This window comes from Mustela nivalis, assembly GCF_964662115.1.
Source record: "Mustela nivalis genome assembly, chromosome: 4".
In the NCBI taxonomy this organism is placed as follows: Eukaryota; Metazoa; Chordata; class Mammalia; order Carnivora; family Mustelidae; genus Mustela; species Mustela nivalis.
In genome coordinates this window covers 118945171-118960536 of record NC_139023.1, presented here as the reverse complement: position 1 = coordinate 118960536, position 15366 = coordinate 118945171, and the positions used below count along the sequence as shown (strand labels likewise).

The window sequence follows — 15366 nt, the reverse complement described above, 5'->3', positions numbered from 1 at the left end:
CCTCTTCTGCTATTTTACCAAGTAATACTTGTTAACTCTCACTTAGACTAACATTTGATCATTTAACCCTAATTACACAAAGTTAAAAAAATGACTTTTTTATCTGTAGCTGGGTTGAAGATCTGTTTAGTAAATGAAGTCCAAAGAGAGCTCTACAGTAGGTAGATCTTTACAGAAAGCAACATTACATTATCAGTGTGGGTTTCCACAGCTTTTAGAGATGACAACAGCATCAACTTAAATTGAATTGGTGAAAAACCGTAAAGAGATAAAAGGCAAGATTTCTTTTTATAGGTCACCACCCTATATGTTGAAAATGGCCTAAGAAGACACTAGTTCAATCTTTTATAAAACTCTTTTCAAAACGTATTCATATATAATGGGATCCCTTGTAAATTCTAAGCTATTTTCATTAGAAATGCTTTCATCTACATAAAAATCCAGCACATATCAGGTGTAGAATAGTAAATATTTCATTGAAAAACACAGAGTAAAACTCGCTCATGAAAGAAAATTTATTTTCTGCATTTGTTTTTTGATTCAGGTTACTCATTCTTACTGAATATTAAATTTTCTTTTAACATTTGAACAAATGCTTTTAAAACTCATTTCAGTTTCATCATTTCATATTTGACATATCAAAATGTCATTGCCAGAAACAATACATTTGTGTTTAAATTTATTCTGCAAAACAAACTGATATGCTTTACTTAGACATTAAAAATAATACATAAGCCCATTTTGGGAAAACATTTTTCTGATTGTAAATTTTTTTAAATGTTGCCACCATAATGTTTTATTGATTTTTATGAATTTAACAGAAATTACTGACCATTTTATGAACTGTCTAATAATTTAATTTATGCCACAGGAATGACTTTGCATAGTTCTGGAAATTCTTCATCCCAAGTACCTTTAAAAGAAAATGGTAGGTTTACAAAATGTTTCCCCTCCTTTCCATCATATCTTTTCTCTTGTACCTTATGAGATAGTCTTGGACATAATACTGGAAGAGTCTTCAATTCCATTCGAAGAATTTTAGATCTTACTCTGGAGTCAAAGAAGAGTTGTGATTTTCAGCACCATGGTGATGTGATGGGACCTGTGATGTAGACTAGATGATGTACTAGAGAAATGATGGATTATAAATAAGGACACCTGGAGAGCTAATAAGATAGTAGTTCAGGTGGAAGATAATCTTAACTAATAAGAGTTTTAACTGAGGCAGTTATTTTAACTGAGGATGCTTGAGGTGGCTCTTGAGATAAAAGGAGGCAATTCAAACAGAATGTTGTGGGTATGCATTCCAGAACAAGGTCATAGTGTAATCAGACAGGGGTACAAGTGAGAGGGTAACAGATTCAGGGAACTGCAAGAGTCTCAGTATGGAGACTTGTGGGGCCAGAGGGATGCTAGAGAAATAAATAGGGACTAGTTCCAAGTCTTATCCTAAATATTATGGAAAGAATTTGAAGGGGAGCTTGGGTGGCTCCGTCGGTTGAACATCCAACTCTTGGTTTCAGCTCAGGTCACGATCTCATGGGTCCTGGGATCAAACTGGCATGCAGCTCCACGCTCAGTGCAGAGTCATCTAGAGATTCTCTCCCTCTCCCATTGCCCCTCCCCCCACTTGTGCATGGGTGCACTTGTTCTCAAATCTTCTTTTAAAAAAAGAATTTGGGGGTGCCTAGGTGGCTCATTCAGTTAAGCATCTGCCTTTGGCTCAGGTCATGATCCCAGGGTCCTGGGATCGAGCCCCACATCAGGCTCTCTGCTTAGTGGGGAGCCTACCTCTCCCTATCCCTCTGCCTGCCTATTTATGCTTGCTCTTTCTCTCTCTCTCTCTCTCTCAAATAAAAAAGTAAAATCTTTTTTTAAAAAAGTTACTAAGACCATCATATATAGCTTTACAGTGACCAAATGTCTTGCATGGTCTAGTTTAGAATACCTCTGTGTCCAAAATAGCTGAATTTTAACAAGTCCATATGGTAAAAATTTTGACTAATAGTTATTGAGTGCTTACCTGTGTCAGATAGTGTTCTAAGTGCTTTATGCTTAATCCCTCATTTAATCCCCACAATCATCCTATGAGGCAGGTAGTAACATTATTTCCTTTTCACAAATGAGAAACCAAAGCATAGAGAGGTTGAGTTGTGCAGAATGTCAAGGAGCTGACAAGTGCTGGAGCCATGATTTGATCACATGACCATGTTTCCCGAGCCCATTCTCTCGTTTACTCTTTAGACTGTGTCCTAACATCATAATGCCTAACCATTTGTAGGTATTGTTTCTCCAAGCTAATCTTATGAAAGAAGCTGGATAATGATCTAATAAAAGCCGAGAACCTCAAATGTTTAAACCTAGGTTCTGACGGAAAAGAATATGAATTTGCAGTGGACACCAAATGAGCAAAATGTGCAGGATAGTTGCTCTGTTTAAACCTTCAGAAACCTCATCTTCTGAGGTTAGGGTCCCCAGCTAAGGACCCACCTTCCTGTGGAGGTGTATACCAGTTGGCTTGCAAACAAGTTTGTGTTCTTGTTTTCTTCAAAGTTCTCTTAAAATCTGACCATCTAGTCCTGACTTAGTGGTCTATTAAGAAGCAAGTCCAAAATTCATACAAAAGAACATGACAAACACATTTTTCCAAATAAGGTAACTGAGTATCCAAAAATTAAATTACTTGTCCATGAATAAAATATAGGACTTCTTATCTAATTTCAGTCTTCTTCCTTGTTGGTCAGGATTATTAGAAGACAATTAGAACTTAGCATCAGTTAATACTGAATTATTCACCATTTAATACAAGAACCAACAAATTGAATTCAATCTTAACCTTTTGTGACTTTCAGAGACCCTTAAATAATGTGAACCTTGACAAAGAAGGTAAAAGAAAAAAACACATGAATTTTGTAATAAGACAGAGATATGTAAAGGATTACAAACCTCTGTGATTTCAAAAAAAGTTCCTTCATCTTTAAAAAATACACACACATTCCTTATAATTCTTCTTCCCAAGAGAGTAAAAACCAAAACAAAGAAAATGTAGAACTGATGCAACAATTGGTAAATTGGTAAATGTAGAACTGATGCAACAATTGGTAAATTGATGTAAAATTGGTTTTCAGTGTTTCTTGTTTTACTGTAAATCAGGATTACTATATAATTGAAAACTAACTCTTAGCTAAATTTATTACCTTCCTTCCTACCCAAACCATAAAAATGGGGTCAAACACTAGACTCTTAAAAATGAGAGGCACTACTCTTTGTTAAGTACATACACTTACTTTAAGAATCCCTAAATCATTTTGGAGATTAGAATATTTCATTCATTGGACTTTCAACCCATAGGGAAGATCTCTTATATTTTCATGCAAGGACATTCAGTGTATTCTAATCTTCAAAAGAAAAATTTTTTTTTATTTTTCAGGTCTGCATTTCTTTGAAAATTAGCAGTGTTGATCAGTTATCTTTTCCTGTGTGTTGGCCATCTGTTGTGGATTTTTTTGGATAGGTGTATAATGGGTCCTGTAAGTCATTCTTTAAAAAAAAAAAAAAAACAACAACAACAAGATGCACAAAACAAAAAGTTCACGTAAAGTAGGTTATTCGAGTGCGGAGTAACCTGGTACAGACACTGAAATAAGCTTTTTCCCCCAATATTAAGACTGATTATTGTCCTTGTGAACAACCTCTATTCCAAGTAATAAAGTGTTACATAAGCAGATTTTAAAACACTTTGTTTAGTCAGATGTCAAGGACAAGTATAATGTTAATGCTAGATTTTTCCATGTAAGTCTTAATTAGAATACATACAAAGTTGAAAATTATAATAAAAATTGAAGTCCAAAGTGCTCGCAGAAGGTTTCAACAGACACAGGAATTGACCGGAAGCAAAACATAGAGTCAGCCAAATTGAAACTGAAAGGAACTTTAAAGTATATTCAAACCAAGCCTTTACATTCTATGGGTGAGTTTAATAAGTCCCAGAGATGTTATGTGGCCCCAATTTATTCAGCTAATTAGTGCTGGCATAGAAAGAGAACACTGACATTTCCGTTATTATCCCCCTTTCCCTACCATTGGAGCAGTTAGTATATTAGGTAGTATAATAATGAAAAATACCTATCTTTGTTTTTATATCAATATGGTGCTGCTGACCCATCATCTCCAAGATTTGAAATGGGCCTTTTCCCCTGGAATGACTGATGGATTTATCCAGAGTCGTCTCCACCTACAGTCCAGTTCCTCATAGATTGGGTAGCACGGGGCTGTCTGACACTTGAAAAGGACCTATAACTGTAACCAATAAAATCATTTTTTCTTGAAGTCTTTATTTCTGGCAGGAAGAAGCCCCTCCTGTTTAACGGGCCTGACTCATCATGCCTTTGTAATACAGCGGTTTCATTGACTGCGGTAACATTTCCATTATTCAGTCTGTCTTTGCTCTTGTAGCCAGACTGATTCTCAAGCTCACATTTACTATGCACCAACTTTCATATATATATATTATTTTCCCAAATTGCCTAGTGAGGAACTTTGACAGGAAAGTTGTTCAGTCAACATTTGAAGGATGAAAAAGTAATCAACTGAGTGATTACGCAGATCCTACTGGTGAATCCTTGACTGTAGAGAGCTGCATCTGTTGCTTCCAGACACAAGTACATAAAAACAGTGCACATTTAGTATGTGTATTTTATATACATATTCTAATAATGTTTACCTGGGAAATACCTTTTCAAACACACACACACACACACTAGCCAAATAAGAAAGATAAGTAACAGATATTGTTAGTACATACATTGGAAAAGAAAATGGGATTTTATACTTTGAATCCATACCTTTGACTTGTTACAGGTACTCTAGGCACATTAAGACTATTGAGCAGTTTTATAATTGAGGGCAAAACACTTTGCATAAAGCAAAGGGAGTTTGTCCTCACAATGGGGATAAAACTATACATTTAATACTTAACCTAACCTTATCCTTTTATTTGTTTCACTTTATTTTATGGGTTTGTCCTGTTGAATTTTGTTCATCTGAGCTGAAAATTAGAGATTCTTGTCTATTTTAGGATAAAAGCATTTTATTGTCTATTTTAGGGTAAAAGATGATGATATTAAGCTAGGCATTAACTAATTCATGGGCTTTATTCTTATATGTATGTGTATATATGTATATACATATATATACACATTCCCGATATATAATGGTCTTTCACACCATTGTCCAGTGATTTTTTTCTTTTTGAAATCTTATAAATTAATTAGAAATACTGAACTACTACTACTCTGATCAATTATAACTAAGTTGTAGGCAAAAAGAAACAATGAAATAGGGATACGTATACTACAGAGAGCTAGCCAATTGCATTAATTCTTAGTGTTTAAGGGATAAAGTTAATTTACTTGAGAGAGCAAATGATTCTTGTTATTTTTTTCTGGTATTAAAATGGCTTATTTCTAGAATATGAAGTATCGCATTTGCATCATTTAAGCATTAATACATGTTATGTAACTTGCTACTTATTATAACTTATTATAATAAGTAAATTGCTACTTATTTTATAACTTATTTATACAATTTTAAATCCATGGATAGTGATATATTGGCAAATAATCTGTAATTTTCGAAAAGCTTCAGTAGGCTTAAGAACTACTTAGAGATTAATTTGAAAGTTTTGTTTACAGAAATTATCTTCCCTAATATGTTGCGTTCATCTACCATCAGTACCACCGCTCTGACACAAACCAGTTGGAACTATTGAATTATAATTGATATTAATAAGTATATTAATTTGCTAGAGCTGCTAAAACAAGATCGCACAGACTGGGTGACTTAAAGAATGGAAATTTATTTTCTCACGGTTCTGGAGGCTAGAACTCTGAGATCAAGATGTTGGCAGCATTGATTTCTTCTGTGACCCCTCTCCTTACCTTGTAGATGGCAGTCTTCTCCCTCTGTCTTCATGGTCTTCCCTCTGTGTGCCCATAGGCAGGCACATGTCAGTATTCAAATTCCCTCTTTTAAGGACACCAGTCCTACTGGATTAGGATTTGCCCTAAAGAACTCATGTTAATTATTTATTAATCTATCTCCAAATACAGTTAAGTTCTGAGGTACTAGGAGTCAGGGGTTCAACATATAAATTTGGGGGTGGGGGTAAAGGGACACAATTCAGCCCTTAATAGATAGAGGTGAAAGAAAGTGTGTGTGTGTGTGTGTGTTCACATTGCTCAGATTGCTAAGTAGATGAAGTAGTTTTATTAACATGACACTTAAGTAGCATATTTATTGCTTTAATTTAGGTGATATTTGTGAATGATCAACCTACTCAAAAAAAAAAAAAAAAAAAAGCCCTCAGTGGAAATATGAAAAGTAAATTCTAGCTCTGATGCTAACATTCCCTCAATTTATTTAACTAGCATTTATCAAGTACTGACTAAGGCTTTTTTTTTCCTTAGAGCCAAAAGGTCTCACTTTTATTCCCTGATAAAATGTGTCTATTAGCCAGGTAGGAAGGATGTTTTACAGAGTGACAAGGATAGAACACATGATCTTCACACAACTTAAGTAAATATGTGTGCCAGTCAGGTGTGTCATCGCATGATATGTGACGCCTTCTAGACCCAGCCTGGTTCTTCTCCAGCACCTTCTCATGGAGTTGTACCTGATTTTATTACCAGTTTTCGTCCGAATCCACTGGGGAATGGGACGATTCAGCTTTTGTTTCTTGGCTGGGAATCGCTTGATTCTGAAAGTCTTGGGAGAAGACATGGTGAGAAACAGTCAGCCACACACAGCAGGACGGCAGCGAAAAAGAGAAAGCCTGACAAAAGGCATTTTACTGGGAGTGATACTAGCTGTAATGCTGAACAAGTCAAGAACTATTATTCTCCATCTGCAAAGCTGTAATTTAAAATCTCTTTACCTAACTCATAAGATTTCTCCACAAATAAGTAAATAAAAGTCCTTTGAGAACATAAATGTGCTAGCCAAGTCATTATTAGCAGGATTTTTTAAAGTAAATGCATTTTCCTCTTGTTGCTGTTTTGCCATACAACTGACCATGAATATTTTATTCATTGCAAGTAAAAATGTAAACCACTAGTTACTGGAAAATTCTTAATATAGTGAGCATTGTCAAATTCAGGAAGTCACCTATGATGTAACAGAAAAACAGTGTCAGAAAACTTAAGTTTAAGGTTCGGCTCTTGCCTGTACTAGCTGAGTAAACCTGCTCAAGTCATTTATTAAACTCTTGAGAGTTATTTGCTCATTTGTACCTGAAATATACTTATTTCACAGGGAATCATTTATGAGGAATTAACATGATGATGTCAGTGGCATGATAGTCACATACTGAACCATGTGATAATCAGTCCTTTTGTCAACTATCAATCACATTCAATACACAAGATGATGGCGTAATATTACTTGAAAGAGAATTTGGAAGTGACCAAGTAATCTATTAATGAATTTTATTAACATTTAAATTGGGACAAGCAGATGGTCTTAATGCCTGAGGTGTTATGTTTCTTTTATCTTAACATTATACTTTTCCAATAGATGTGCTACACAAAAGATGGAGCATAGTATCTTCACCAGAAAGGGAGATCACCTTGGTGAACCTGAAAAAAGATGCAAAGTATGGCTTAGGTAAGTCACTGAGATTCTTCAAGGGAGTAAGAGTTCAAAAAGAAACATTCTGTAGTATAACATTGGCATTGAGGCACCAGCCCACCATGGATCAAGATACTGGTTGCCTCCCCACAGCCCCTTCACCCCACCCACCTAGTCAGGAAATGTGAAAGATGAAATGCTCATAAACAGAACTTTACCGAATTCAACAGTCCCATTTCACATGTGTTATTTACTGATCATATCTGATCTGAGAATCTCTACACTTCTCTGCATCAGACAGACTGCTCATTAGTCCTTGAAAGCACTAGTGTCATGAAAATCTTTCTTAAATGTATCTTTTCCCAGGATTTCAAATCATTGGTGGAGAGAAGATGGGAAGACTGGATCTAGGTGTATTTATTAGTTCAGTTACCCCTGGAGGACCAGCTGACTTGGATGGATGCTTAAAGCCAGGTACTTCACATTAGGTGATTTCCTGAGTACTTAACTGACAGGCATGAATTTGCACAGATGACAAAAGTAGAACTCGGGAAAAACAAAGATAGTGAAAAATAATATTGGCAGTAGCATTTCTAAGACTTAGCATGAATTTCTCTTTGTTTTTGAAAATACTGGATTGTCGGACGCCTGGGTGGCTCAGTGGGTTAAAGCCTCTACCTTCAGCTGGGGTCATGATCTCAGGTCCTGGGATCAAGTCCCACATGGGGCTCTCTGCTTGGCAGGGAGACTGCTTCCCCCTCTCTCTGCCTGCCTCTCTGCCTACTTGTGATCTCTGTCTGTCATATAAATAAATAAAATCTTTTTTTAAAAAAAGAAAGAAAATACTGGATTGTCTCTTTTTACAGGAGACCGTTTAATATCTGTGAATAGTGTGAGTCTCGAGGGGGTCAGCCACCATGCCGCAATTGAAATTTTGCAAAAAGCTCCTGAAGATGTGACTCTTGTTATCTCTCAGCCAAAAGAGAAGATACCCAAAGGTAATGTTTTGGATGTTTCTTAGCTGTGTATTCTGTTTCACTTTTCACAAGTACTTCCATATCATGAATGGGATTAAAGCTCCAGGTCGTTTTAAGGTCCTTATTTCCTTCCTGAAAATTTAATATATGTAGCTCTGTTTAATATTATACATTAGTGTAACTTTTCATTCATCACTTCTGAGATTTTCTCTCTCATTCATCTTCAGTACTCTATGCATAAAAGTGGATTTGTTGTGCCAAATCGATGTCACTTAAGTAAATCCTGAGTACTTGCCGCATTCCATCACTTCCTAGGCCAAATCAGAAATAAAACTCTTAAAAAAAAAAAAAAAAAAAAAGAAGAAGAAAGTGGGCAAAAATCTTTAAAAAAATAAAAAAATAAAAAAAAAAGAAATAAAACTCTTCACCCTTGTCCAATTAATATAACTGTGTAATTATTATCTACGAAGTCCTAACCTGAACAAGACTGTAAAAAATAAAAATATAAAAACATCAGAATTTTAGAACATGACCATACCATTTTGTCTCATAATTCCTGCCATTAGCATGTTGTGGCAGAAAAGGCCCTTGACCAAGATGAGATGACTTGAGTTTGAGTCATGGTTGTTTTTTGTTAAGAATGAGACAGTGATCTTGGCTCTGCCTTGTCTACCTTGCACAGAGTTGTGAGGCAGTGTTTGTGAGAGAAGGACACATAGCACGTGCAGTGGGAAGAGCTCCAAAATCTAGGATCAGACTCTGTCTCCACTGCTCAATACTGGATACCCCAAGCAAATCACTTGAATTTGCTAAACCTCAATCCACTCATATATCAAATGCTGAATACGAAGTGCTTATCTTATAGGTTTTGAATATTAAATGAGATAATACATGTAAAGAATTAGCACATTGCCTGGTACCTATTAAGCATTTACATGTGAGGTTTTTTTGGGTCATTTTTAACAGTATTTTTCAAAAATGTTGTAGTGCTGATTATGTGTGAGTTACCGTCATCCCAAAGATACTGAGAAATATGTAAAAGAATATTTCAATGTTACATTGAAACAAGTTTAGATAGTGGATTTTTGGCATAATTTCAGACAATTAAGATACAATAGAAACAAAAAGAAAACGTTTTTTACCATATGTTGTGACATAAAACTTTCTCAGGTGTATACAGATGAGTTATTTTGACTGCAGTTTCTTTTATTCACTAAGTATTTTATATATATATATATTGTGTGTGTATACAAAATATGTACATATATAAATAATGTTTTCAGTACTTGTTACTTGAACAAACACAATAGAAAACACCATCACTGCCCAAAAGAGCCTTATAATCTAATTGTAGCCTGATCATCTTAGGCAGAGGAAGATGATTACATTTGAAAATGTAGCAACTTCTTTTCAAGCAGCCAAGACCCAAAAAAAAGGGAAAAATAATGGGATCTTTTATTCTCCCTTTTTTAGCTAAAGAAGCATATGAATTCAGAAGAAACTCATTTTCCATCTAAATAAAGCTCTAAGGGACTCCCCTCTTGATTTTCTTTTAAATAGATATTTTATATAAAATGCATTCATTTGTTCAACAAATGTTTACTGAATGCCTGTGATGTGCGGGACACAAACTCTGCTAGCCTCATGGGACTTATACTTTATCAGGGAAGGCAAATATTGAACAACCAGCTAAACAAATGTCTCATTGTAACTGATAAAATTTAAGAAGTCCAAGGTACTGAGAGCATTTAGCAGAGAAACTTTACCTAGTGTAAGGACCAATAAAGCTTTTCTTTTTAGCAGACTTTCATGTGGTTATTTTATTTTTTACTATTCATTCTTAATAAAAGTTAAAAGCATAATGTCAAAGTATAGTTCTGTGAAACTGTTAACTTCAGAAAGCTAGATTAATCTTACCATGTGTTTAGCTATACTGTGGTGTAACTTGAAATAAAACTCAAAGAACCTAGAACATTACCAGTATATACCTTGGGCTTTCTGTCTCAAATATCAACCACCAAAGGGAAAGGTTTTTATTTTTCTTGGTTTGCTAATATATTTAAAGTTATAGAATACATACTAGTTAGTTAAAACAAATCCAATTTATACAGAAATCAATGAAGTAAAAAGTAAAAGTTCCCTTATCCCCATTCTCTAGGGAAACTCTTTGATGACTATGTCATTTTTTGTATATAAGAGATAAATTTGGGGGGGAAAAAATACTGCCTCTTGTGTACACACACACACACTTTTTTTTTTAATCTTCATATCAGTTTGCAAGTTGCATACTCCATATTCTAAACATCCATGAATATACACTTTTTTCATGTGGTGATATATTTCATGTCATGGGTGCATCAAAATGTAATGTTTTTCTTTTATTGTATATCCAGGTTAGCTATAATTCTTTTATAAATGTGGTTTTCAACAAACACACTTGTATATACACCACTGGAATATGTACATATTCCTAGAGGTTAGACCCTTAGAAGTAGATTGCATATGCCCATTTGAATTTTCGACAAGTGCTATCTATTGCCCAAGTTTTATTAATGTTTAGTCAGCCATGTACATTTGACAGTGCTCTCCTCACACCAATAGTGGTGTGAGAAATTATCAGTCATTCTCATTTACATCAGCCACAGAGCTAGAAAAATGCACATCCCTGAGCAAGATGAGAATATCTTTTCATATACTTGTGTTTTGTATTTCACTCTGAATTTCCAGTCTACATTCCATACCCTTGTTGTACAGGAGTTTTACATCTCTTTCTTGTTTTTAGAAACTCTTTGTTAGGGATAATTGATTATTTTTTGTTATTTTTACATACATTTTCTCTCCAGTTGCTCATTCCTCTTTTAAATTTCCCTTGGTTTCACTTGCTCACAAAGAACTTTTAATTTTTTATAAATTTACAACTGTAATTTTTTTTCCTGAAATCTTTTATTTGTGTCTTACTTAGGAAAGCTGTAGGTGGCTCTTGATAAGAACCACATATATAAAGCATTTGGGGTTGCCTTGATAATTATTTGGAGTCTAAAAAATGCAGTCTGGAAGGACAATATAAAATAAGTAAATAAATAACCATTAAATAAGGAGCAAGGAGTTTTGATGACTCAGATTATTTCTAGTTAGGGAATCAAAGTCTTCATAGAGGAGACTGACTTGACATAGGTATTGGAGAATGGAAAGGGGGAGTTAAGGCAAGGGGGGTATGCATTTCATAGAAGATGCAACAGAAATGACCAAAAGAAGGGGCAAAGAAAATAACACCTGTGGTATTTGTCAGGTCCTTATTTTGGCTCCAGGCCCCAGATCAGGTGTTATGAATACGTTACGCTGTGTAAAATCCTTTCACGATCATTAAGAAACCCTGTACGAGTATGTGAGCACAGGTATGTGTGTCACTAACCTGTTATTCCCCTTGATGGATTTTGACTTCTAGTGCCTTCTACTCCTGTGCACATGGCCAATGGCATGAAAAACTATATGAAGAAACCTTCCTACATGCAAGACAGTGCTATAGATTCTTCTGAGGATCACCGCTGGCCACAGGGTACCCCAAGGCATGTCTCAGAGAGCTCTTTTGGGCTGTCTGGGGGTCTGCGGGAAGGAAGCCTGAGTTCTCAGGATTCCAGGACTGAAAGTGCCAGCTTGTCCCAGAGCCAGGTCAATGGTTTCTTTGCCAGCCCTGCAGGTGACCGAACGTGGCAGGAAACACAGCGCGGCAGCCCTTCCCCTTCAGTGATATCCAAAACCACTGAGAAGAAGAGGACTGCTACGGATAGTAACCGAGGCAAAACAAAAAAACCAGGCATTTCTGATGCAACAGATTACTCTGACCGCGGAGATTCAGACATGGATGAAGCTACTTATTCGAGCAGTCAGGATCATCAAACACCAAAAAAGGCATAGTTTAATTTGAATCTCTGGGTTTGTTGTTGTTTTCTTTTCTTTCTTTTTTTTTTTTTTTTCATTGAATAAAACAAACAACAGCAAATATATTACAGAGGAGAATAACCTACTATAAACGGCTTACCTTATTCTGGAAAGGAGGAATAGTTTATGTCCTCTGTTACTAACTGCTACTGCATTTGATGCTAACTTTCAGACAATTTAGCAGCTTTGAATACTAACTCTAAAATGGCTATGATACTGGATACTTGCAACCTGGAAGTTGGGAAAGGAATGAATAATCAGATTATGATTATTTTCTACAGGTTGTTTGTCTCTTGCATACTTAATGTTTTTATCAATAAGAATTTAATATCTGGAATATTACGAACTGTTCTTAAACAGTTCGTGTAATGGGCAGTTGACTATGTGGATAGCCTAAATTCTTCTAAAGTTCTGAACATATGAAAATAATAAGAACAACAACATACAGAATTGCTCATTTCCTAGAAATGATGTAAATGTAAACTCACATTCACAAGCGGATTCAGAGAAGAAACTTAAGCTCTTGATTCATGGAGGAATCAACATTCCGCATAAGAGGGTTATGCCCTTACAAATGGGGCTTGGCTGTTGTGCCGCTGTTTATACTGGATTTGTATAATGTAACCAAAGTAAGCATGAAGCCCCTTCATTTTAGAGGTCCCAGTTGAAAGCTGCTGCTTGATATATATTGATTTTTAAGGAAATAGAAATACTTTCTGAATGTGAAAGCATAAAAAACATTGGACAAGGATTATGTAAAAGCCAGGTTTGAGCTGGATTCTGGGCTTCACTCTGCCTTATCTAGCTGTTTGACCTGAAGCAAGCCCTTTAATCTCTAGACCTCAATTTCCTCAACCATAAAATATAAAGGCATTGGATTAGATGATCTCTGAGATGGCTTCCAGCCCTCATGATCTTTGAATTTAGTCTATCCCTTAATATCTTGCTTTCCTTAAGTTTTCCAAAAACCATATATTGATCTTCCAGTAGTAATTCATTTTGACTCTAACAAGAAATCCTTTTGTTTGTTTTTCTTTGTTAAGGAATCTTCCTCCTCAATGAATACATCCAACAAAATGAATTTTAAAACTTTTCCTTCATCACCTCCTAAACCTGGAGATATCTTTGAGGTTGAACTGGCTAAAAATGATAACAGCTTGGGGATAAGTGTCACGGTACTGTTTGACAAGGTTTTCAAATGTTTTCTCTTCTCCATTTCCAGCAACCTATTGTATGCCAACTTATTTATTTTGCTTCTGAAGGGAAACATGTCAAATAATTTCCCAAATTACAAATTGAAATTTTATCTTAAAACTTTTTTAAAAAGCTGTGTGCTAGTGACTTTTCCTGTGGTTTAAAAGAAATTAGACAAATCCTACTTACTTAAACTACATAGATTTCATAATGCTTAATCTGAACACAAGACTAAGAAAATATAAAATTAATAAGTATGTTTTACATACATTTGACACTTCTACATGAACATCGGGTAACGCACTTTAACCTACATCATAAATTCTAATGTGTATTTACATGCCCTTTCTTCCCATAATATATCCTAATTGTAAACATGACTAGTATATTAAAATTAGAGGTTCCCAAGGAACATATGTACTTTTATAGTCTTTAAATATAAGCATAGGCTACTTGATGAAAATACTTTAGAATTCTAGTCTATTAATTCTAAATTGTTTATTTATCTTTATGACATTTAAAGGATATTGTTAGTTAGGAAAAGCCATTTTAAAGCATGGTAGAAATAGCACTATTAACATATATAAGTCAAAAAGAAAACCTAATTTTCAAGCACTTTTAAAAATATTGTAACTCTTTACCTCTTGCCCTTGACTTCTTTAGAATTTTATTATCTTCCTGTTGTGAAGGGAACTAAAACCTGTGCATTCACAAGAAATGAGAATCTACTCATTAAGTCTCATTTACAGTGTAACAACACTAACCTATCAAAGCCTTTTAAAATTAAAAAAAAAAAAAAAGTTCCTTGACTTATAGATTTGCAAGTTGCAGTTTACCAAAAATGATCTGAAGTAAATTACTCTATATGCTGTTTTTTTTCTGACAGTCATGTTCTCATACTAATTTTGCATAGATGGATTTTGCTTTCTGCTTGCTCGTAATGCATGAGAGAGACTTACAAAGGGAGAGCAATTCATATACTCAAGACCCAGCATGTTGTTTTCTGAGTAAAGAGTTTTTCTAAAGAGTAACTGCTTTACATTTGGAAAACCTGGCTAGAAATATTCTTGGGTTTTGAATTAATTGCATGTGCTGATGTGCTGATGCTTTGGCTGAGGAACTGAATGCTTTCTAGGTCTCAGATTTGAAAGATGAAATGTGAAATTATCCATATGACAAAATGTTATTTTATTTGTCTTTTTCCACTTAGGGAGGTGTGAATACCAGTGTCAGACATGGTGGCATTTATGTGAAAGCTGTTATTCCCAAGGGAGCCGCTGAGTCCGATGGTAGAATTCACAAAGGTAGAGTGTCTGTGTGTGTACAGGAATTATACATAGGATTATCACTTCAACAAATAAATAAGAAATTAGAAAGTTGATAGAGACTTCAAATATTCATAATATAAAATAAAAACATGTGCAATTATTTTAAGACTTAAGTGTTAAAAAACTCCCTGATGTCATTCTAAAAACTCTTCTTTTCAGCCTATTCTCTAGTATCAGAAAATATCTTGACAGTGTTTTATTTTGTGTTTTGTACTTTTGAAGAAGCAAATTGCCAGAAAATGGGAAAGGAATAGTGCCTTTGTAAAAACACTGACGTCTACATTTTTAATAAAAACTAACTA

The 15366-nt window shown here is 34.9% G+C and overlaps 1 protein-coding gene and 1 pseudogene across 8 annotated transcripts in view; one reads left to right on the top strand and one right to left on the bottom strand.

Annotated features, from left to right (window-relative positions):
- PTPN13 (protein tyrosine phosphatase non-receptor type 13) overlaps positions 1-15366 on the top strand; it is a 203667-nt gene that overhangs the window by 144677 nt on the left and 43624 nt on the right. For 2 of the 7 annotated variants that reach the window (XM_082726629.1, XM_082726625.1), the window contains 7 exons: positions 872-928; positions 7573-7662; positions 7993-8100; positions 8493-8624; positions 12049-12512; positions 13586-13732; positions 14947-15040. In XM_082726629.1, the coding sequence (XP_082582755.1) occupies positions 872-928; positions 7573-7662; positions 7993-8100; positions 8493-8624; positions 12049-12512; positions 13586-13732; positions 14947-15040 (1092 nt within the window). The remainder of the gene's footprint in view (positions 1-871; positions 929-7572; positions 7663-7992; positions 8101-8492; positions 8625-12048; positions 12513-13585; positions 13733-14946; positions 15041-15366) is intronic. The other 5 variants (XM_082726631.1, XM_082726628.1, XM_082726630.1 and 2 more) reach the window with 3 other exon arrangements.
- LOC309862622 (large ribosomal subunit protein eL39 pseudogene) lies at positions 5599-7553 on the bottom strand (annotated as a pseudogene). The gene has a single exon. The product of its transcript is annotated as a large ribosomal subunit protein eL39 pseudogene (transcript).